Here is a 21,835-nt window from a genome sequence, read left to right on the forward strand (position 1 = left end):
TTCTGATTTATTGGGATGTAATTCTAGAATATGAAAGCTGGGTTTAAAAAAATTATTTTCTGTCTGCTGGGAATGTTGTGGAGTTTGTGACTCTAAATACTCAATTTTTGTCGGTCAAATCTTTCACCAGACCAGATGGAAAACTGTAGAACCACAGAAAAAGCAAAACAAAATACAACCATACCCAGAGATGTATTTGTTGTTGGTTTTATTTCAAAAACATATGCCATTTGTCATAAACAATACATTAAAAATCTATGATATTCATAATGACAAAACAGACATACATGGAGATAGAAGGACCTGATGACAAAAAACACAAAACAACGACAACCAGACGTGAAACAGCAAAAGCCACTATCACCGGATATCACTGACTAAATAGGAAAAGTTGCTTTAGTTTAAAGTGTGCACGATGTAAAATTTTAGTGTACTGGCGCTTTTTATGGCTTTAATAAAGCGATATAAAAAGATGATAATTAAAGCGAAGTGACATGTTAGGCAAAACTGTCATAAAATATTAAAATAAATAAATCACACATCAGGTAAGATTCAAACTGTAGATGTGATTGGTTAATATCAGCCAGCAGCTGGCAACAGTCAGTCAGGTTTTCATGTAAACAAGCAACAATTATTAGTGAGAGATCTGTCTGTTATCATAAGCTGTGGGATAAACATGTGTTACACCACCGTTAAAATGGTGACCCGTCCTTCATACGCGAAGCACAAGGAGCCAGTGTCTTACAGCATAAATATGCAGTGGAGCATGAAAATTATGCAGAATAAGAGTTTTACTTTAATACAGATGGAATATCTCCTAATAATAAAATACTCCGTCTGGGAAAGCATGCGTCGGTCTCTATATACAGAAACTCTGTACAGCGAAAGAGGAAAAGAGGGTGTATTTAATGTAAGAAAGGGAGGTGGAAAGGAGGGTGGGATAGCTGCGGAGGTGTTAATGAGGGCCACTTGTAGTGGAGTGTTTAAACCCGGGAGGAATAGAAAGAGAGAGCACGGAAAGGAAGGGTGAGTACAATAGTTCAGGAGTTTTAGAGGTTTTCTTTCCATGTCAAGAATGAAATGATTAGCTCATCTTGTTTTTCTTAATGCAATCACAGCAAAACGCCACCCTATTTTACTAACAAATTATGAAGTTAAATCTTGTTTATTTAAAACGGAGTAAAGGTGGACGCTAGACCGGATCTGAGGGAACACAGTATGATTGTTTGGAAAAACTCAGGAGACACATGCAAGTGTTTACCATCCCGGTTGCATCCGGGGGCCATTTTGGTCCAGTAAAGCAGCAGACTGATGGGAGGGGGGGCAGTCTGTGGTTTACCATCTCAGGAAGTGAGAGAGGGGGGAGGGGGGGGCAGAAGGACTTCTCACCTCTCTGCACATGCAGAAATTAAAATAAAGACTCTGAAGGGTCCGTGCAAAGGTCATGGGAGGGGTCACCAGCACAACAACCTAAACCCAACACTGTTAGGTCCTCCAGGGCTGTTTTTCTGGTCTTCACAGACCTGCATCAAACATAAGCATTAGATGAATAGGTGACTTTATTTTTTAAAGCAATTTTCAAAAAAAGTTATGAACCACTCACTGTAAACAAAAAGGTGAGAAATAGATGTTGAAATTATGTTGAATTGAACTCATATTTAGTTAAAGGAATAATTAATTATATCAGTATTTAATAATATAATACTGAACACCCCTTGTACTCTAAACTTTTTCACCTTTATTTAGTATGTTGCACAAAGTCCACTAGCAGCCACACTCCTGAGCGCCCTGCGGTTGAGCACGGCGAGGAGAACGGAGCTGTCGCAATGCAGCGTCGCCATACTGGATGCCTGAGCCCATCCTCTCTGGGTCCAGTTCCCCTAAAACATGAGGGGCGATCAGAGAACAGAGTAAAAGTTAAACTATGGAGAACTTATACATGTTCTGTTTATATAACCAACACAAACAGGAAAGAAGGCACAAAGGTTTATTGACTGATAACAAAAGGAGGGCCAATTAGTTCTGTTGCTGCAAAAACAACAGTTCAATCTCAGCTAAGACATTTGGTATTACAGTAGTTTTAGGCTGGACACTTCTAGGCCATACATTGATCCCAAACTGGGATTTGTGGTTAGTGTTATGGGGGGATGGATCTCGCTCCTACCCGACTCAATCTTGTTCAGGATTTTCCGGGCACACTGGACGAACGCCTCTTCAACGTTCTCCCCTGTTAGAGCGCTGGTCTCCAAGAACATCAACTCTAAGACACAAATATTCACTAATTAGACCAGCAGCTACACACAGCCTGTGGTACTTTAGAGCTTTGCCGACGGCAAGATGTATGTGTCATAAGCAGCATGATAAGAAACAAATGTTGGGCAAACGTTATCTGTTGACACACAGTTTGACTAACTCCAACATGAGGCTATGTGGAGGTTTTAATTTGGTCAGATAGGTTTGTGAATCATGTGATACCGTTTTCCTGAGCGAATCGCGATGCCTCCAGAAACGTGACCTCTCTGTCAGCGTCCAAGTCTTTCTTGTTCCCGCAGAGGATGATGACAATGTTCTGACTGGCCAGCATCCTGGCATCACTCAGCCATGTGGTCAAAGTGTTGTATGTTTCTCGACTGCAGAGGTGGACGGAAACAGAGAAATAAAGACAAAGTAGAAACTACATAAATTCATTTACGATTGGGTTTGATTTGTTTTAATACCTGGTGATATCGTAGACGAGTAGAGCTCCTGCTGCTCCTCTGTAGTAACTCCTGGTCACAGACCTGACGGACACAGACACACAGTCAGTAGGCAGGTGAGGAAGTATACATTACATGAGATTTAGATAAATCTAGTCATCTACCATAGGAAAGGAAATAGCCAAGACATATGACTTCACAAATGCCCCATACACAAACACATTAAATCAGACCCTTTTACTCACATAAACTGTTTTTCATCAGGCAACTGCAAAATGTGACTGCTAGACCTCTTTGATCTAGCCAAAACAACACTATTCCACACAACTGGTATCCCTGAACCAGCCAAAGTGATTCAAAAATGAATAATCATGTTTAGCTAATTTAAAGATTCAGAAAGTTTTTGAAATAATCCATAATTAGTTCTAACTTTTAACATTGATTTATATGTTAAAATCTCAAATGTGACCATGTCCTTTTATTTGACAGGATGATTACATGTTTGACACCTTGAATGACAACAACCTTCAACTGAAGACAGTTTAAATAATTGATGGGATTCAGTCCTACCTGAAGCGTTCTTGTCCTGCAGTGTCCCAGATTTGCAGTTTGACCATTTTGTTGACCACACTGATGATCTTTGAGCCAAACTCCACACCGATGGTGTGGTTAGATTCATCCTTAACTGTAAAAAACAACAGAAACAAAACAGGTTTACCTAAATGTCTTGTTTCCATTAAAGTATTTCAAACTGGCTAGAACTAACTCAGTTAATCAGGCTGAGAAATTGAACAAAACAATGCGAGTGCTGAAGACAGAGTAAACTGTAAAAGCAGTTGTATGCTTCCACATCTGTCTGACTTACATCTCTTCTCTATAAACTGGTGCAGCAGGCAGGATTTGCCTGTTCCAGCATTCCCAATCACCAGAAATTTAAACAGGAAATCTGCAGATGGGGAATATAAAAATGAAACTTTAGGCAGATGGTTTGCATTTATTGACTGTCATTCTGTAGGTGGCACCAGACCAATGCATAACCAGTAATTCCTAAAAGACTGATTTATAAAAACAATGCTGTGAATACCAAAGGTCTGTCTTGGACATACAGTACTGTGCAAACGTTTTAGGGAAGTGTTAAAAAAATATATAAAGAGTGCTTTTAACTTTGTAAATGTATAACAACCCTGTTCCTAACATCATCTTATTTGTCTGGCACTGTATGAAGATCCAGAAGGACTTGAGGAATCCTACATCCACAGAAGATCTTTGGCTTGTTCTCCAAGAACCTAGCAACAGGGTTACATCATAAAACTCTGGGCTGGTGTCCCTAGGCAAACTGATTCTGTTTAAGTTAGATTTCCGTTCACTGCAATTTCTTAGTTGATAAAAATAAGACACTAATACTTCCATTTTTGAAAACATTCTTACTTTGCAGCAGATCTGTAATTATCAAGAACTAAATTACTTAAACTGCCATATATAGATGCAACTGAATGCAAAATAGAGCATTATGGCAACACAAAACGTCCTTTTCAGTCAGAGATTTCTGCCTGTTCTATTATGTCCCTGTGCTATAGGAGCTTCTTGTGTTTTCTCTTAATCTCTAAACATGTAAACCCTAAAAAGTCAGTTTAATCCATAGTAATTACTACAGTAAACTCGATAGTATGATCTCAGTGGTCTGACAGTTTGCTTTAGAGACTGGAGTCTCTTTGCAAGAGGCTCCGTTAGCCGGGCAGCTATCTGTTTTCGATGAGAAACAGCCCTGTCGACACACCTGCTTCCTTCTGCTCCCTGCAGCTCAAAGAACATGCTAACACAGCCTCCTTACCGTAGGACTCCGACATCGCCAGGGAGGCGCTTTAACAGTAAAGCGATGGGAGCGAAAAACACTGGCTGACAAACAAATTGCTAGCTAAGTAAATAAATATAGTCCTGTCGAGGATTTCCGCGGATTCCAGCTGATTTTCCCTTCCGATTTCCCCTGTGTGCTATTTCAAAATAAAAGCTTCCTGGAGTGAAGCCAGAGCATTTTCTTTGTAATGTCTTGAAATGGCCACTAGGTGGTGCCGCTCCAGAAATGTACTAGTTGAAGATCGAATAAAAACTGGAACTCGTTTAGATTCATAATATAATATATTTAAAGTCCGACTTTTAGATTGTTTATCCAAAAAAAAATCATGTTACATGAAACCAATAAAACGATTAACAATGTTCAAATGTTATGTTATCGCCATATTGTAGAATAGAATAGAATAGAATAGAATAGAATAGAATAGAATAGAATAGAATAGAATAACCTTTATTTTCCCACCTTAGTGGAACAACTTCATGTGTACCAGCAGTAAAGTGACAGGCAAGTCGAACCATGCAGATTCACACAAAGGTAAAAATATGAACAAAACTGATTAGAACTGATGAGCAGAACCAGTTAGATAGACTACAAGCACGTCTTGAAGACATAAAAACTTGGATGACTTTAAATTTTCGGCTTCTTAATTCGGACAAGACAAAAGTTGTCGTCTTTGGACCGGAATCTTTTAAAAAGAAACTGCTTAGTCAATCACTTAACCAGGATGGCATTACATTGACCTCCGGTAATAAAGTAAAAAACCTTGGTGTTATTTCTGACCAGGACATGTCATTTAAATCCCATATTAAACAGGTTTCTAGGATTTCCTTCTTTCACCTCCGGAACATTGCCAAAAATAAAAATAAAAGATCCTATCCAGGAGTGACGCTGAAAAACTAGTCCATGCATTTGTTACTTCAAGGCTGGACTATTGTAATTCTTTACTATCAGAATGTCCACAAAATGCAGTTAAAAGCCTTCAGGTGATTCAGAATGCTGCAGCAAGAGCTCTGATGAAATTTAAAAAGAGAGATCATATTTCTCCTATTTCAGCTTCCCTTCATTGGCTCCCTGTTAAATCCAGAATTGAATTTGAAATTATTCTTCTCACATATAAAGCCCTTAATGATCTAGCTCCATCATACATCAGAGATCTGATTGCTCCATATATTCCTAACAGACCACTTGGTTCTCAAATGTAATATTCTAATTTTCTGAAAATTGAATTTTGGATGTTCATTAGCTAAAAGGCGTAGCCTAATCATCAAAATTACAACATTCAAATGTTTGAACTATATCCCTCTGTGTCCAGTGAATTCATATAATCTATAGAAGGTTTTTTAATTTTTAAATTGACGTTACTCAAATAAATACAAATTTAAATTACATTATAAATATTGTGATGTACTTTTATATTAAAGCAATTCCAGACGAAACCGCTGAGAAAATTATAGACCTATTGCTTTAACATCAAATGTATGCAAAATAATGGAAAAAAAATGATTAACAATAGATTAACATATTATTTGAATAGCAACGGGTACATTACTAAAGTGCAAAGTGGTTTTAGAAATGGGAGAAATATTAATGATCCAACGTTGTGTTTAGAACATGAAATCAGAAGAGCACAAGTTAATAAAGAAAGTGTAGTAGCTGTATGTTTGACATAGAGAAAGCATATGACATGATGTGGGTTGAAGTATTACTGATTAAATGAAATGAAATGAAAATTACTGGGAAAAGGTTTAATTGGATTCCAAATTTTTTAACAAATAGAACTCTTCAAGTTAAAATAGATCAAAAAATATCAAGAAAATATGCTGTAGACAATGGAACACCACAAGGTAGTATTATAAGTCCAATATTGTTCACTATAATGATAAACGACGTATTTACAGAAATTGGAAAAGAAATAGGATGTTCACTTTTTGCAGATGATGGAGCCATATGGACAAGGGGGAAAAATGTAAAGATAACTGAAAAGAAAATACAGGAGGAGATAAGAAGGATAGAGGAGTGGGCTTTTCAATGGGGATTCAAGTTCTCAGTCAAGAAAACAAAAGTAATGGTATTTACACGGAAAAAAACAAGAGTGGAAATAAAATGAAAATTATATAATCAAGAATTAGAACAAGTCAAATGTATAAAATTTTTAGGAATAGGGTTTGATGAGAAAATCCTATGGAATATACATATTCAGAAAATAATAGATAAATGTAAGAAAGTATTAAACATTATAAGATGTTTGGCTGGCAGTGACTGGGGAGCAGATAGGGAAGCGTTAAAACAAATTTATACAGGATTGATCCGTTCAAATACAGATTATGGAAGTATTATATATGGTTCAGCAGCACCTGGAAAAATTAGACATTATTCAACATCAAGCATTAAGACTTTGTACAGGAGCTTTCAAAATAACCCCAACAGCAGCACTCGAAGTAGAAATGGGAGAAATGCCGTTAGATTTGAGGAGAACACAATTTACAATAAATTATTGGATACATTTACAAGGCAATAACCTGGGTTATCCAACACGAGAGATATTGAAGCTATGCTGGGAAAAAATTAAAAAAGAGACAAGAAGTTTTGGATGGATCACTAAAAAAGTATCAGAAGAGTTTCATATACAAAATATAGTAAGAAGTCCGATAATGCCACTAGCTGTTGTACCAGGATCTTACCAGAAGCAGAGGTAGATATGTCATTAATGGAAAAAAAGAAAAGAACATGTATATTAGAGTTAAATATAGTACAGGAATATGTTAATAATTATTATCAATACCTTCAGATTTATACAGATGCATCGAAAATGAATGACAAAATAGGAATAGTATTCATAGTACCGGAATTTCAAATAAGAGTAGGAAAACGAATCACAAATGGTGTATCAGTATACACAGGAGAAATATTAGCAATGCTTTTAGCAGTACAGTGGGTGGAAGACATAAAGCCTTTAAAAACAATAATTTGTTCAGATTCAAGTTCAGTATTATTGAGTTTAAAATGTAACCATTCAGACAGCAGGCCAGACATTCTACTAGAAATACAGCATACTTTATTCAGACTACAAATGATGGGTTTATCAATAGTATTTTTATGGGTTCCAGCACATATTGGGGTTAAAGGAAATGAGATGGCAGATAAGATGGCTAAGAAGGCAATGCAAAATCATATTAATTTTACAGTATATTTAAGTAAATCAGAAGCAAAAAGCATCATCAAACAAAAATTGAAGGAAGAATGGCAGAAAAGGTGGGATGGAGAAAGAAAAGGAAGATGGTTTTATAGGATCAAAAAGGCAGTCGGTGAAAAAAGAACTGGAAGAAGGAATAGAAAGGAGGAAAGGATAATAACAAGACTAAGATTAGGACATACAGGACTTAATTATACACTTTTTAAAATACATAAACATAATACAGGACAATGTGACCACTGTGGGAAGGATGAAACAATTGAACATATTTCTACAGAGTGTCAGAAATATGAGCTGGAAAGAAGAAGCATGAAGAGAGAATTTGAAAGGATTAAAGAAAAGTTTAGCATAATAGATTCATTACAAAAGACAATAGGGAGCAAACATATACAAATTAATTTAAGATTCCTAAAAAGAACAAAATTGTTTAATAGAATTTGAGTATATAAGATATTAATCCGTGTTGAACCACACTCCATACCAGTGGTGGCGGTAATGCACACCTACAGATTCATGCCAACCGCCATTAAACACCAGAAGAAGAAGAAGAAGAAGAAGAAGAAGAAGAAGAAGCTGACGAAACCGCCGGGCCACCAGGGGTCACTGGTGTAACTTTGACAGTTGTTGCAAAGCTCTATTCAAGAAGAAGAAACCCAGACTCAGCTACTGAGCTAGCTTAGCTACTTTAATAATTTTTTTGAAATATGGCAGCTGTACTCCCCATCAGACCGCCCTGTGATAGCAACCCTGCCACTCCAGGAGCACAATCTATAAAGGTGATATATCTGCTGTCTTTAATTTCAGTAGCAAGCGTATTCTCTAAATTCTGCTTGCCTGCGGGCTCAGCTAACGGCTGGCTCATCCTATCCCCATGAATGGTAATATTAGCCACATTAGCATACCTCCTTTGTTTTCAAATGTTAGTTTCACAGGCCCTGTTTATAGACAGTCACATGTTTGAACATTTTTTAACCCGATATTTCCTTTAGTTATTTTCATTTATTTAAAAGTAATGAATTTTTTTGTATAACACAAACTGATTGAACATTTGCGGGTTGTGATGTATGCGTTTCTGAACTGAAGTTTATCTACTTCAGTAACTCAATTCACCAAGTGAAATACATTATATAGATTAATTACACACATGCTAATGTTTTCAATCATTTATTTCTGTTAATTTAGATGCTTTCTGTTTACAGTCAATTAAAACGCAACATTTAAGATTAGAATATTACACCAGACCAATTAAAAAACACGTTTTAGTACAGAAATGTGGGATTAATGAAAGGTATGTTCAATATCTGCTTAAGGTTTTCAAAAAATTCTGAAAATGCATTTGTAATCTGACAGGGGAGCCTCATCGGAACGCATATTGTAATTTACTGAATAAATTGGTATGTATATATATATATGTATACCTCAACAATTTGAAGAAATTGGTAGTTTGATATTCTCTATGGGTGACACATTTTGTGCCTGATAAATCATGCTGATATCAAGGATACCCAGTCATGAAATACTTTTATTGTTGAGGCAGTGTTTGACAGATTCTTACACATGAACTGATGATGTTAAGTTTCTCCTTCTCTTTACTTTACTTTCTGCCATTGAGCATACAGACATAAAGGAAACATACTCTCATCTGTGAGCTATACATATGAACTGGAACGACAACATGATTGTGATGCCATGGGATTGTAATGTGCCTGCAAACTGAATAGCTGTCTCATAGAAAGCATTTCAAGAAGCGAGTTTATTCAAGTCAGTTTTACCAGCATATTTGACTATGCTTTTTAAACATTGTAAACAATATATGAATTATTTGTTTAATTAATAATTAGAATATTTTTTTTTGTCTGCAGGAAGATGCAATAGATGAGGTTTCCAATGACGGCAGCCAGCCTCCCAAAAGAAGGAGAATGGGTTCAGGAGACAGCTCCCGAAGCTGTGACACGTTCAGTCAAGAGCTAGGGTAAACTGCCCAGATACTAAAAAAGAAGCAATAAATAGCCATTGCCTTCATCTTCCTGGCAGTTTATTAAATTTAGGCCTGATTTAATGTTGTTATCATCTGTTTTCCTCTTGTTTTTTGCTCCCTGAATGTTCTAACCCCCAACTCATCCCTGTCCAGAGCTACATATTTTCCAGCAGAAAACCTGACAGAGTACAAGTGGCCACCTGATGACACAGGAGAGTATTATATGCTTCAGGAGCAGGTCAGCGAGTATCTGGGAGTTACATCATTCAAGAGGAAGTATCCCGGTAAGAATTAAATAATCATGAAGTGTGAATCTTGTTTGTCACTTGCAAGGTAACTGTGTGGTCTTGTACTTTAAAGACTTACTAAATATGTGAACAGGAGTAACATGCTAAAATGATTACTATAAATGGTGTTAAATGAAACTTATGTCATGCTGTGAAGAATTATTGCAAGTTGTTGATCAGGGTTAGTTTTCTTTTTCTCTTTTATTCATGTGTAGATATGGAGAGGCGTGACCTGTCCCACAAAGAGAAGCTCTATCTCCGTGAACAAAATGTCATCACGGAGACACAATGCACTCTGGGTACAAACTATAACCCTGAACTAATACTAAGTAAAGCTGCAGACATTATTGTCTCCATCATTTACAAAACAGTTGTAGCGTTTCCTAAAACAGGTGTTTGTGATGACTTCAGGTCTCACAGCTCTGCGAAGCGATGAAGTAATAGATCTGATGATCAAGGAGTATCCTACCAAACATGCTGAGTATTCTGTCATACTGCAGGAAAGGGAGCGACAGAGAATAGCAAAAGAGTACTCTGTGAGTAGAAACAGCAGAAACATCCTTCCAGGAGTTCTTTGATAAAATGCTTCGTCATGCTTGATCCTATCTCTATATGATTTATTTTACTGTAGCAAATGCAGCAGCAAAATCCTCAGAAGGTAGAGGCCAGCAAGGTTCCCGAATACATAAAGGAGGCTGCAAAGAAAGCTGCCGAGTTCAACAGTAACTTCAACAGGGAGCGGATGGAGGAGAGGAGAGCTTACTTTGACCTTCAGACGCACGTGAGTCCAGCCTTAAATTTCTAAATGTTCTCTGCACTGTCTGGAAAAGTATGGAGTTCCATATATAGTTTTTCAGTTCTGGATGAGCATGGAAAAGGGAAATGGAATATGGAAGAGAGTTTGTGTTTCCAGACTTTATTCCCTTTCCCCTTGTTAATGTGATAAATGATCAAATAAAAGAAACCGTTTGCTATAGCCAGTATGTTTTTAATGCTGTTTATTAGATAAAGATGCACATTTAAATTTGACATCTGTCCATCCATCCGTTCGTCATTCATCCATCTCTCTGTCCATTCTCCTCTACATTTTGTGTTTTTGTCCAGGTCGATATTTATATCCTTAAAACTGCTGAAATATTTAAAATTAATTGTAAATATGTATAAAAGCTGGTGACAAATTGACAGAGAGATCAAGAAATTTGAGACTGAAGCCATTCTCAGTGGTGAAACAGCTGATATACTCATAGCTTTGTTTTAAGATCAGTTTCTGAATGTGCATCTTTATTTTCCCAGGTTATCCAGGTACCACAGGGCAGATTCAAGGTGCTGGCTCCAGAAACAACCAAATCCGGGCCTTACCCTGTAGCTCTCATACCAGGACAGTTCCAAGATTACTATAAAAGGTACATTTAACATTAAAGAACACTCTGCCTGTAATTTTTTTGTTTATAGAGTAATCAAACACATTGCTTAACTTTCACAATGTGAAAACAACACTCTAACTATCTTCACCTTTTCTTGTACCCTTTATTTCCCCTGATGTATAATTGTTTTGTTCATGTCAGGTACTCGCCCAATGAGTTGCGCTATTTGCCAATGAACACTGCTCTGTATGAGCCTCCATTGGATCCAGAGCTCCCTGCTCTGGATTCAGAGCCTGACTCAGATGATGCAGATGATGGCAAGGATCACAAGAAGAACAAGAACTCATCAGTAAGACAGTAATTTGTGGATAGGAACATCGAAATGTATGATCTCTGTCTGATATGGTGCACATCATGGAAAAGCAGCACACTGGCTCAGCAGGAGCCCAGTACGGGCTGTATGCCAGGTCAAAAGTTTAATTTCAGAAAGGACTCCTTTCTGGCCCGGTCTCCTTAATTTGGTAATACCTCTGTTAATTCCTAGGACAGCTCCTCAGGGAATGCATCAGATGTGGAGACCCAGGAGGGTGGAGGAGGAGGACATCGCCATAATACCAAACCCAAAGACAGGACATCAACACCGGGCAAAGACCAGCGCCACTCCCACAAAGCCGCTCCAGGGTACAAGGTAGAGGACAAATCCACCTGAAAACTCTTCTCCAACAACAGCAGCAGCACTTTTCTGCCCCTCCTCCTCTTTCTACTGTTACCACCTCCTTACTCCATCCATTACTGACACCCCTACCTAGCTCTCTTCATGTTGTGCTCCAGCGTCTACAGTTGGTCAGCCTTTTTCACAGCTGGAATATCCCGGTCCACACTGACTCGCACACACAGACACACCCCAAGGAGGTCCCGTCCTCACGTTTTGGTTTAATGGAACCCCCCCCTCCCCATCCCAATTTTTTCTACCAAACTGAGCAATAAGAACATTTTAAAGGAACAGTTCACGTTTCTTTTTCACTGCACTTTCACATTTTTCTTCAGTGAAGACAAATTGAACTTTTCAGATTTTTTACCTTCTGATTGCCCTTAATATACCTCTTATCTGTCCTCACTTGTCAAAAAATATTTCTAAGACAAGTATGTGGATTCTTTAGCTGCTTATTTTTTCTTCTTGGAAAAGAATCTTTGTTTTGTTAAATATTTAAGAAAAACAAGCTGCATACAGTTTGTGGTCGTATTAAAAAGCAGTTCACTGTAGATAATTTTACCATTTGTCTCTGAAGTGGGCCATGCACATTAATCCAAAACGATTAAATGAGACCCCGACTATTACGACCTTCAGGCTTAGTATTGTTTTCTTTCTTTATTTGGCGAAATCACATTTAACAAATCCTTTTTGTATCTTTAATGAGCAATAAGTTATTCCAAATCACAGTTTTAGGAATACTTTACTCATGCAATGCCTTCTGGGTTGATGATGACATAGAATGTCCATTCGACAGTTACCGATTCAGAGTTGTTTAAGCTTTTACCAACCGGTAAAAGCTAGGTAGCACAAATCCGGCTGTTCGCCATATTATTCCTGGTCTGTAAAAGTTTATCAAGCAGAGCAAACATGAGCTCACTGTTTTTGGGTCATTAAAGGGCCCTAAAACAGATTCTTGTGTTTTTTACCATGCCCCACTGTTTTAAGTATAATTTACCAATGATTTGTTTTAACCTTTGTTTCCCATTTTGTCTTATGGGATTTTAACAATATTACTGTGGCTCTGATGCTGTTTCTTTAAATTTACAGGAAACACAGGAGATTGGACAAGGTCAAACTCTGAGTAATGATGATAAACCATTTCCAGTACTAAACCGCGCCCTCGTTTGCTTAGCGCTTGTTCCTTCTGTTTCAGCCACAAAAAAATGCTGGCTGTAACATAAAAAACGGCTCGTCTACATTTGCACTGACTCTTTGCTTGACAAGAGTAAAAATTGCGTTTGATTTGAGTTCAGATCTGGGAATGAAGTCGCACCCGAGTTGAGTGGATTGTCATTGCAAGTCAGAAAATCATAGGGATTTCCTTATTGCTGTGGTCCTAGTTGTTGGTAGCTATACAGTAACAATCTATTTAATCTATTTTATGTTCTCAAATACCAAAGGAAATTAATAGAGGTTATACAGTAGGGAGGACAAGTATTTAACCTGAAGGATCTGGAAAAGATCTGTATGCAGGAGTGGACTAAAATCTGCTGCAGTGTGTGCAAACCTCATCAAGAACCACAGGAAACATCTGATATCTTTGTTTGCAAACAAAGGTTATTAAGTTTTGTTTTTCTGATGTATCAAATGATTTCTACATGCGTTGGAAGTGGGAAAACCTGCAAAATCGGCAGCGTGTCAAATACTTGTTCTCCCCACTGTACATCACGAAATGAGCCATTGAGTTTACCAGATGCCAAAGGTCAGAAGTTCATATAAATAGTTTATTCCCGCACCTATCAACGTTTTATACGTACGCCACATATATATACATATACATACATATCTCAGAACTGGAAAATCAACTTTGATGGGTGTTCTTCTTGCATTTTTGGATGGGAAATGTTTGACTTCCATGTCGAAAAAATAAAAAACAACTCCCTCGGAAATCGTAATTCTGACTGACTGACAATCCCGCAGTTGCCCCACGTTCAACCAATCCAATATGACTGCCACATATTTACTCTTTTGCCAGTTTTAGTCTCCTCTAACCAGTGGCACACAGTCTCAGTCAGCCTCTGTAGCATATCGTTTAGTGTTTGAATGCATAGAATGAATATGAATACATAGCTATTGCCTTGTTTTGCTGTTCATAGCTGGTTATTAACCACGATTAGCAAATCCTCCTGGTTTTCCTGTTTGCAACTAGAATACACTGAGCTCATTTTACAGATAAAACACAAAAAGGACAGCCATGCTCAGAGGCTGAAGGCCATTTTGTTGACACCAACAACTAACCGACATGTTGTGAGAGCCATGTGAAAATCTTCGTATTGGTTTAGCATTTAGGAAGCTTAGATTCAAGACAAAGCATAAGAAACACTGATTTTTAAAACCTTAAGTTGCTTATTGTCTCAGATCTTCCTACTTTTTGTTTTATTGTCCCAAGTTGCTTAGCCAGTGCTGGTCATTGCCCACATAGAACAATCAGTGTTTTCAGACAGTGTAACTAAATACTGGTTGCATGTTTAGATTCTATTTACAGAGTGTTTTGTAAATGCTGGTCATTATTGAAAGAGTGTACCCAAATACCAACCGTTTCTAAATTAAATTATTGCCCCAATGACGTGTGTTTGTAGGAAAACAAGTCAAACTTCATAATCTTGGGATAGATATCTGTCTCCCTGCGCTATGATCTTCTACACAAATGTGGAATACAACAGAGGAAAGATCAGGCTTTTACTTGAAGGAAAACTAATTGATGTAATGACTGAAGACCAGTTTCAAATCTTTTTTTTCCCCTCATTGGACCCAGTTTAGAACTGGTTCTAACACTAGTCCTTGTTTAGCATTGGACAACATTTTAACCTTAACAACCCAAAAAGGTTGAAATCGACACAGTTGAACCGTTTTGACTAGAATTGAACAGGTCCATAAATGTTTCCTCAAAACTCCAGTGTCCCACTCCTAAATATTTACCTTGCAAAGCAGATGACAGAAAGAGGAGCTCATCTCATGTTGAAAGGCTGCTGTTGCACAGACGGCACACACTAAAGGTGTATTCACACCTGCCACTTTTGGTCTGCTTCAAACGGACCAGTTTGTTTCCCCCGTTGGTCCGGACCAAACATGCAGACCCTAAGGACTTTCCTGCTGTGAATACACCCTAAAGCTCCACCTTTGTTTCTGCTGCAATGCTGCCTTCATTATTAAGTTATGTTTCCCCATAGGGCCCAGTAACTGAGGTTGTCATTTTATGTCCGGACCACCCATTACGCATTACAAAAACCAGCAACAGGGAGTAAGGATGTTTTTTTAGAAGGCTATTTTAAGTCTTTTAATTATCACATATTTCCATCTATTCCCAATGTTGATCTAATAAGCCATAAAAGTCATACTAGTCGGAGTTCATTTAAATGTGTTTTAGCAACGTAGCATACTTTGTTTATAGCCTGTTAATATGTTAACTGTCACACAGCTGTTTGGATTGGACATTACCTGTCCCCGCATGTCCTCTTTAAGTGTTTGGGGACCTTTTTCACACTGTCGCTGAGCTGAGCTGCAGTTGCTGACTGATTGAGCCAAAAAATATGCTTAACTTTCTCTAACACCCATAAATACAAGATCTTCAGTACCTGAAACACTTTAGGTAACTCTTTCCCTGCAGGTCATTTTTTATTCTTTTACACTACAGAAAACAAAGAAAAAGAACACACAAAATCTGCTGATAAATCAGCACTTAGGTGAGTATAATGTACCCAAATGTGTCTATTTGACTTAAGCTCAGCTTTGTAGTGTGGGGATGGTCCTTTTTATGGGTATTTGTTACAGCCTGAAAATTATGCTTGTCCTCAAATGCAAGTCACTACAATACGATCCATGTCCTCTTGAAGGGATAACTGTCTGTTTCTAAGGGAGGTAGTTGTAATAGTAGTATTATATTTGAAAATATATAGTGTTTAATACGTAAATATATTTGTAAAACTTGTAGCTTTGACAAAGTAAAGCACAGATGGAGTTGTGGCGTACCAGAAACATGTTCATGTTGGAGAGTTTAAAGTAGATTTAAATAACATTTAGAGTTTTGTTGCTTCCTCAAACTATTCAAAATGTGTCAGCAAAACGAGTAACCTTTTTTCTGCTAGTTGACTAGCAGTGTGCAGCAACATGTGGGGGAGGGGCCATACTTGCTGTATGCAGCATACAGCCAGAGAAAACTGTTGGTTTTAAAAAGTGAACCTAGTAAAATCTTGGTATACCTTGATACTGGTTACTGGCCTGTCCCTGCTAATGAGAGGAACTGGTTGGACTGATGGTTAAATAACTATAGCTTTCTTGTGCAGATGTGAAGTTAAATGTATCTAAATTACACCTTGATATTTCCTGCAGCTGTGACACCAGCAGTATATAAGTGTAAGAGTATCAATGTTCACACTGTACTCCCTCGGTTTGTTTGCCTCTGCAGCTGCATGTTAGAGCAACATCATTCTACCTAAAAACTGACAGTTTTTATAAAAGCATATAGTGTTTTGAGAAAGTCGGTTTGATTTCTTACATGTGCATGATATGCAATATTTCCTGTTCAAATCCAGTGAAATTAGAATAAACAATGTTTACATGAGCTGGATGCTGTTTCATGAATGGCTCCTTTTCCAGTTTTACTGCTGAGATGTACATGTTTTCATTGTCCAGGTGTTACCCAGACAGTTTGGGTCAAACTGCTTGTGATTTATTTTTATGTTCATGAAGAATGGGGTTATAATTACTGTCTGAACTTCAAAAAAGGTTGTTTATCACTAAACTAAACCAGATTGACTAATTAACTTAATGAACACCAGCATTTGAGCTGAGAATAGGTAGAGAAATGTTTATTGAAATTTTGTTCTCTAGTTTTTGAATTTTATCTTTACTAAACCTTACACTTGGGGCCACATTACATCTTGGTACAATGCCTCGCAAATGTTTTTCAAACCTTGAACCTTTCCACATTTTATTACATTACAACAACAACAAAAATATTTTATACAGATTTTATGTGTTAGACCAACACAAATGAATGCATAATTGTGACATTTGTAAAAATCACACACCAATTTCTTTCCCTGAACTGCTTAAGTTATGCATTACTTTGTGTCTATAATATAATTTCTAACAAAGTGCTTTAAGGTTTGTGGTGGCAAAATGTGGAAAGGTTAAAAGGGCATGACTTCTGTTGGTTTAGGTAGCTCTACATAGTATAAACTAAACTTAAAAAAAACACATCTAATTAATGCAGGAGTTGTTACAAGAACCTCCATATTTTTGTTTGTGGCTAAAATTACGAGAAAAGACCAAGGTAATAATCTTTTTAAGACTTTTAATTGTATTTTAACACCACAAGGTGATTTGAAAATAGCTGTTGGCTGGAAACTTGGCATACAGTAGATTTCTGAGCTGAAGAACAACCTGTTTCAAGTCTTTGTTAGTTTCTTAGTTCCACTGTTTAGTTGAGTGTTTTCTGAATTTCAAGGATATTTCACACGAGGAATGCTTTGCTTTAAGCAAACTGCACAGGAAATCAATTCAATGTAGATAACTTTCTGATTTGTCTTTTCTGTCATTCATCCCATGGAGATAGGATCAATTGTTTTTGCTAGAATAATGAATTTCTTGTTTTTTATTTATTTAAAATGTAAAGAAAAAGTGCACTTTATTTCTTATTCACGCCCAGGAAGGTACATTGCTGTTTTCAGCGGAGCGAGACTATTGCTTTGGATTTTGTATCCATATGAATATTCTGTCTTTATCATCAGTTAATGATTTCAGTAGATTATATTGATTTGAACGCTGGGAAATGGTGAATGCTTCTAATTAATATGTCCTTGGGCCTCCTGGTTTTTCTGTTCTCTTTAAAAAATTAGGCAGCATGTTTTATTAGAAATTTTGTTTAGCATTTATGACAGACCTCAGCAAATTTCAAGGACAAATCTCATTTCTCCTATTTGTGATATTAGATAGAAACTTCAGGGTCCTTGCTGTACTTTTTAGTTAAGGTACTTATTTTGTGTGAATATATAGATGCTGATGTTTTTGTCTAGCATAGGTGAGCTTTACTTCTATTATTTACCCTGAAATATATATTTTAATAAATGACTAGAGTTGAACCCTCTGACCCTGATCAGCTTTCCATAAAATCGTGTGTTCGATAAAACCTTAAACTGACAAACAGTGTTAGTGCAGATTTGAGAGCAGGTGATTAAATTTATTTTCTCTCTTCTGCTTTTTATCCATGACTACAAGATTGAAGTGTTTGATTGGTTTTTATAGCATTATTCTGCCCTTGCAGCCTAAGGTCATTCCAAATGCAATGTGTGGCATTTGCCAGAAGGGTAAAGAGGCCAACAAGAGAGGCAGGCCAGAGGCTCTCATTCACTGCTCCCAGTGTGATAACAGCGGTAAGTCTGCAAGCTACTTTCTAAAGGAACATTTCCTGCTTTTGGTGTTATGATTTTTTTTTTTTTTTTTTGGATTGCTGGGAAGTTGTTAATTTTTTCATCTTTTTAATGTTCAAAATTTTTCTGTAAAAAAAAAAAATAAAAAAAAATTAATTAGTTTCATACTATTTTCATTTTTTGCAGTAAATCTTGCAATATATGAGGCTGTTTTTGGACATTTGAATTTAAACAACAGAACAGCAGATGTAATGAAACGTATAATGTCTGTGTCCTGTCTGTTTGTCTGTCTTTGTCCCCGACTCTTTTGCTCTTGCATACACACTTGTGTGTCTATAAACCTCAGGCCATCCGTCATGCTTGGACATGAGCGCAGAGCTGGTGTGTGTGATCCAGACGTACCGCTGGCAGTGCATGGAGTGCAAGACCTGCACCGTGTGCCGTCAGCCCCATCATGAGGATGAGATGATGTTCTGTGACAAGTGTGACCGGGGTTTCCACACGTTCTGTGTAGGCATGGACCAAATACCTACAGGTGAGGGGGAAAGCCATGCATACAGTGTCTGGTGGCTTCAGTCACATTTTTACTCACTTCGTAAAATGAAATGGCTGCTGTAGCCTAAAAATGTGAATGAGTCTGGGGTAAAAAAGCCTGCTGGCCTTGAGAGAGTTGTGTCTCCGGACTGATATGAAGGCAACATGGCTGTCGTTCTTAAAAAAATGATTTAACTCCGACTGGAAGTGGTTGATTATTTAAGTCGGTTTAGAAATTTGAAAATTTTCAAAAGGATAGACAAAAAAAATCTGTCAAAACATCAAAATCAAATGACCCCTCAGATTTTTCATCAATCCAGGTCTGGGCTTGCCTGGTCCAGTTCAAAACATTCATCTTTTTCTGACAAAGCCATTATTTTGTAGATTTGGATGCATGGTTATAAATATGGATCTGGTTTCAACATTGACCTGGATTTGCAACAATTTATAATTCCTCCACCTTCACTAGGGCCTCATTTCCAGCTGAAGAAAAGCAGGTCCGATGCAAAATTTAGACAATGAGGTTTTATGTTGTATTTGTGTTTTTCAAATTTAATCCCAGTGACTGTCCTCTAAGTCTGATGAATCCCTGCCTGTCTCGCAGGGATTGCACATTAAAAACTTTGTGACTGTAAACCACCATTTAATGTTATCTATCTAAATTTTAACCATTTTATGTGTGTTTTTTTTATCTTTATTCATTCTCAATTATTTATCCTGTCTTCCCAGGGCTTTGGGTGTGTGAGGTTTGTGACAAAGACTTCACAACACCCAAAAAGAAAGGAGTAAAAGCACAGAAGAAGTCTAAGTCTGCTCAGAAATGACCAACATAGCAACTAAGTTTAATTTATCCACAAATGCACATTTATTATTTTTTATTAGTTTTGAGAAATGTCAATAGTTTTTTTTCCTCTTCTTTTAAAATAGAGCTTTTTTTTTTAGCTTTGTATTCTTTAAAATGTTGCATTCAATTAAGAGAAGCTAAGAAAAAATCGATCAATCATACGCCAGCGTTTGAAATATGAGCTCCTATTCTGCTGTTGGTCATCGATTGATGTCTCAGTGGAACTCAGTTGATTTCTGTACGAATCATTTAATTTATAGTTGTGACTGGTAGATTAAATGGTGTTCTACTGCTTCAGGAAACCACTGAACTGTGCTCTTCCTCTCGTTACATTTTTCCTGTTATACACTGTGTTCTGAAAAATATTTTCAGGTAAACATATGGTGCTTTTGGTCCTGTGCAACTGAAACATTCAGATTTTTAAAGGGCTCACTGGTGTCATTCAGGCTTAAAAAATTAAGTGTTTTTTTTTATATTTCTTACTGTTACTTCTGATTTACTTTTTAATGAGGCATTGTCTGAGAAAACGGTACATATTGATCCTTTTTAAACCACTGGTGCTTTTCTTCCTGCATGTTTCCCTGTGATGGATACTTGCTCCTGGTGTTTTGAGGTTTTTTCAACAAGGTTTCTCCAACATTTAATGTTCTCAGAGATGTAAGGGACAATTGTAACCACTTATAATTGCAGAAACTGTAATTACACTAAAATTTATTTTGACTTGATGATTTTGGAATCAGGCTAAATTTTGTATTTTGACGTTTTTATTTTATGTTTGTATTCTATTGTCCTATAATTGGGTTGTTAAAGAGTTATTTGTTGCCTCTGATGTCATAGTGAATACATTTTTTATTGTTTTTTGCAATAAAGGCCAATTTAAAGGGCTAATTGTCCCTTTCTCGTGTGTATCATGTTGGAGATCTAGTTGTCTGTTACTGTTCATTCTGCTGTAGTCACAGACTCAGCAGTATCTCTCTACTGCTTGTGTTGTTGGAAATTATTCAAATAATTTCTAATTTTTGTGTCTTTGTTTTCCTTTTTTGGGACATAGAACATAAGACATGACATGGTTCTTTTGCCACTACTTGGTCTGTAACCTTGATACCGTGTCTGTGCTTAATGTTTTTGGTTTAAATGCACCTTACCTTTAATATATGACAACTAAATTAGCAATCAACAGTTTGTATTACTAAGTGTTAATGATTTTTGGTAAAATAAGAAAACTTGATTCTGGATTAATAAAGAATTAGTAGCCAAAAACTGCAAAAATTCGAACCCATTGAGAGTTTGTGCTCTTTAATATTTGCAGTTTGGCAGAATTTAAATCCCCTAAACCTCTAATTTATATATTTTCCCCTTAGATGTCTCTTTTTCTACTTTTAAATTTAAAAAAATCTAATCTGATCATTACAGTTATCTAATACTGTTTGTTTGAGCTCATCTGCAGTGTTTAAGTTTGACCATCAGGTAAGCTAGAGTTGGGATCTGGTTGTTTGCTGTAAACACCAGACATGATGTCTTTACATGATGTCCAAAAAGTTACGTTTTCAATTATTGTTCATTGCATGTTTTTCTCCAGTTGTCACATGAAGTAACAACGTGGTAGTTGTGCATGTTCATTAGGTTTATTTTTCCACAGTACATTTATTTAATTGAAGTTGATTGAAGAAATGATGGAATATCTCAGTACGCTATTTTGCGTGTTGGAAGCTGAAAGTTTTTGGGAACCTCTTATCTACTGCACGGTCATGGCCTGCAGTTTTGAGACTAAATGGAATATATTTTTTACTAACATCAAGAGTTTTATGTTGGCAAATTGGAATACATCTGAAATTTTAGTAGTTGCTAGATTAATGAAAGTTACTGAAATTAACTTAATCACTGAGACTTTTTAGCTCTGTCACAAAATGAGCTGTGATCATCGTTTGCATCAAGTGTTAATGTCACACTTTTCTTCTGATT

General features: G+C 36.8%; 2 protein-coding genes across 4 annotated transcripts; one reads left to right on the plus strand and one right to left on the minus strand.

The window, feature by feature from the left end:
• Positions 1-191: 191 nt before the first annotated feature.
• Positions 192-4,716, minus strand: rab4a (RAB4a, member RAS oncogene family). Its single transcript, XM_047362468.1, has 8 exons — positions 4,528-4,716; positions 3,562-3,642; positions 3,267-3,381; positions 2,718-2,780; positions 2,476-2,630; positions 2,165-2,260; positions 1,737-1,880; positions 192-1,523 (listed from the first exon to the last, which is right to left on the minus strand). The coding sequence occupies exons 1-7, from the start codon at positions 4,541-4,543 to the stop codon at positions 1,765-1,767; spliced, it is 642 nt and encodes a 213-aa protein (XP_047218424.1). The 5' UTR covers positions 4,544-4,716; the 3' UTR covers positions 192-1,523; positions 1,737-1,764.
• Positions 4,717-8,332: 3,616 nt separating this feature from the next.
• Positions 8,333-20,761, plus strand: phf10 (PHD finger protein 10). Of its 3 annotated transcripts, none has more exons than XM_047362802.1 (13): positions 8,399-8,517; positions 9,361-9,502; positions 9,604-9,713; positions 9,873-10,003; positions 10,222-10,305; positions 10,418-10,542; positions 10,638-10,787; positions 11,300-11,409; positions 11,572-11,719; positions 11,915-12,058; positions 18,390-18,498; positions 18,842-19,030; positions 19,759-20,761. In XM_047362802.1, the coding sequence occupies exons 3-13, from the start codon at positions 9,661-9,663 to the stop codon at positions 19,851-19,853; spliced, it is 1,338 nt and encodes a 445-aa protein (XP_047218758.1). In that variant the 5' UTR covers positions 8,399-8,517; positions 9,361-9,502; positions 9,604-9,660; the 3' UTR covers positions 19,854-20,761. The 3 variants fall into 3 exon arrangements, with proteins under 3 accessions (XP_047218756.1, XP_047218758.1, XP_047218757.1); XM_047362801.1 differs by lacking the exon at positions 9,361-9,502 and adding an exon at positions 9,092-9,135 and having other exon boundaries at positions 8,401-8,517; XM_047362800.1 differs by lacking the exon at positions 9,361-9,502 and having other exon boundaries at positions 8,333-8,517.
• The last annotated feature ends 1,074 nt before the right edge of the window (positions 20,762-21,835 follow it).

The sequence above is a fragment of the Girardinichthys multiradiatus genome, chromosome 4, assembly GCF_021462225.1.
Source record: "Girardinichthys multiradiatus isolate DD_20200921_A chromosome 4, DD_fGirMul_XY1, whole genome shotgun sequence".
NCBI classification, from domain to species: Eukaryota; Metazoa; Chordata; class Actinopteri; order Cyprinodontiformes; family Goodeidae; genus Girardinichthys; species Girardinichthys multiradiatus.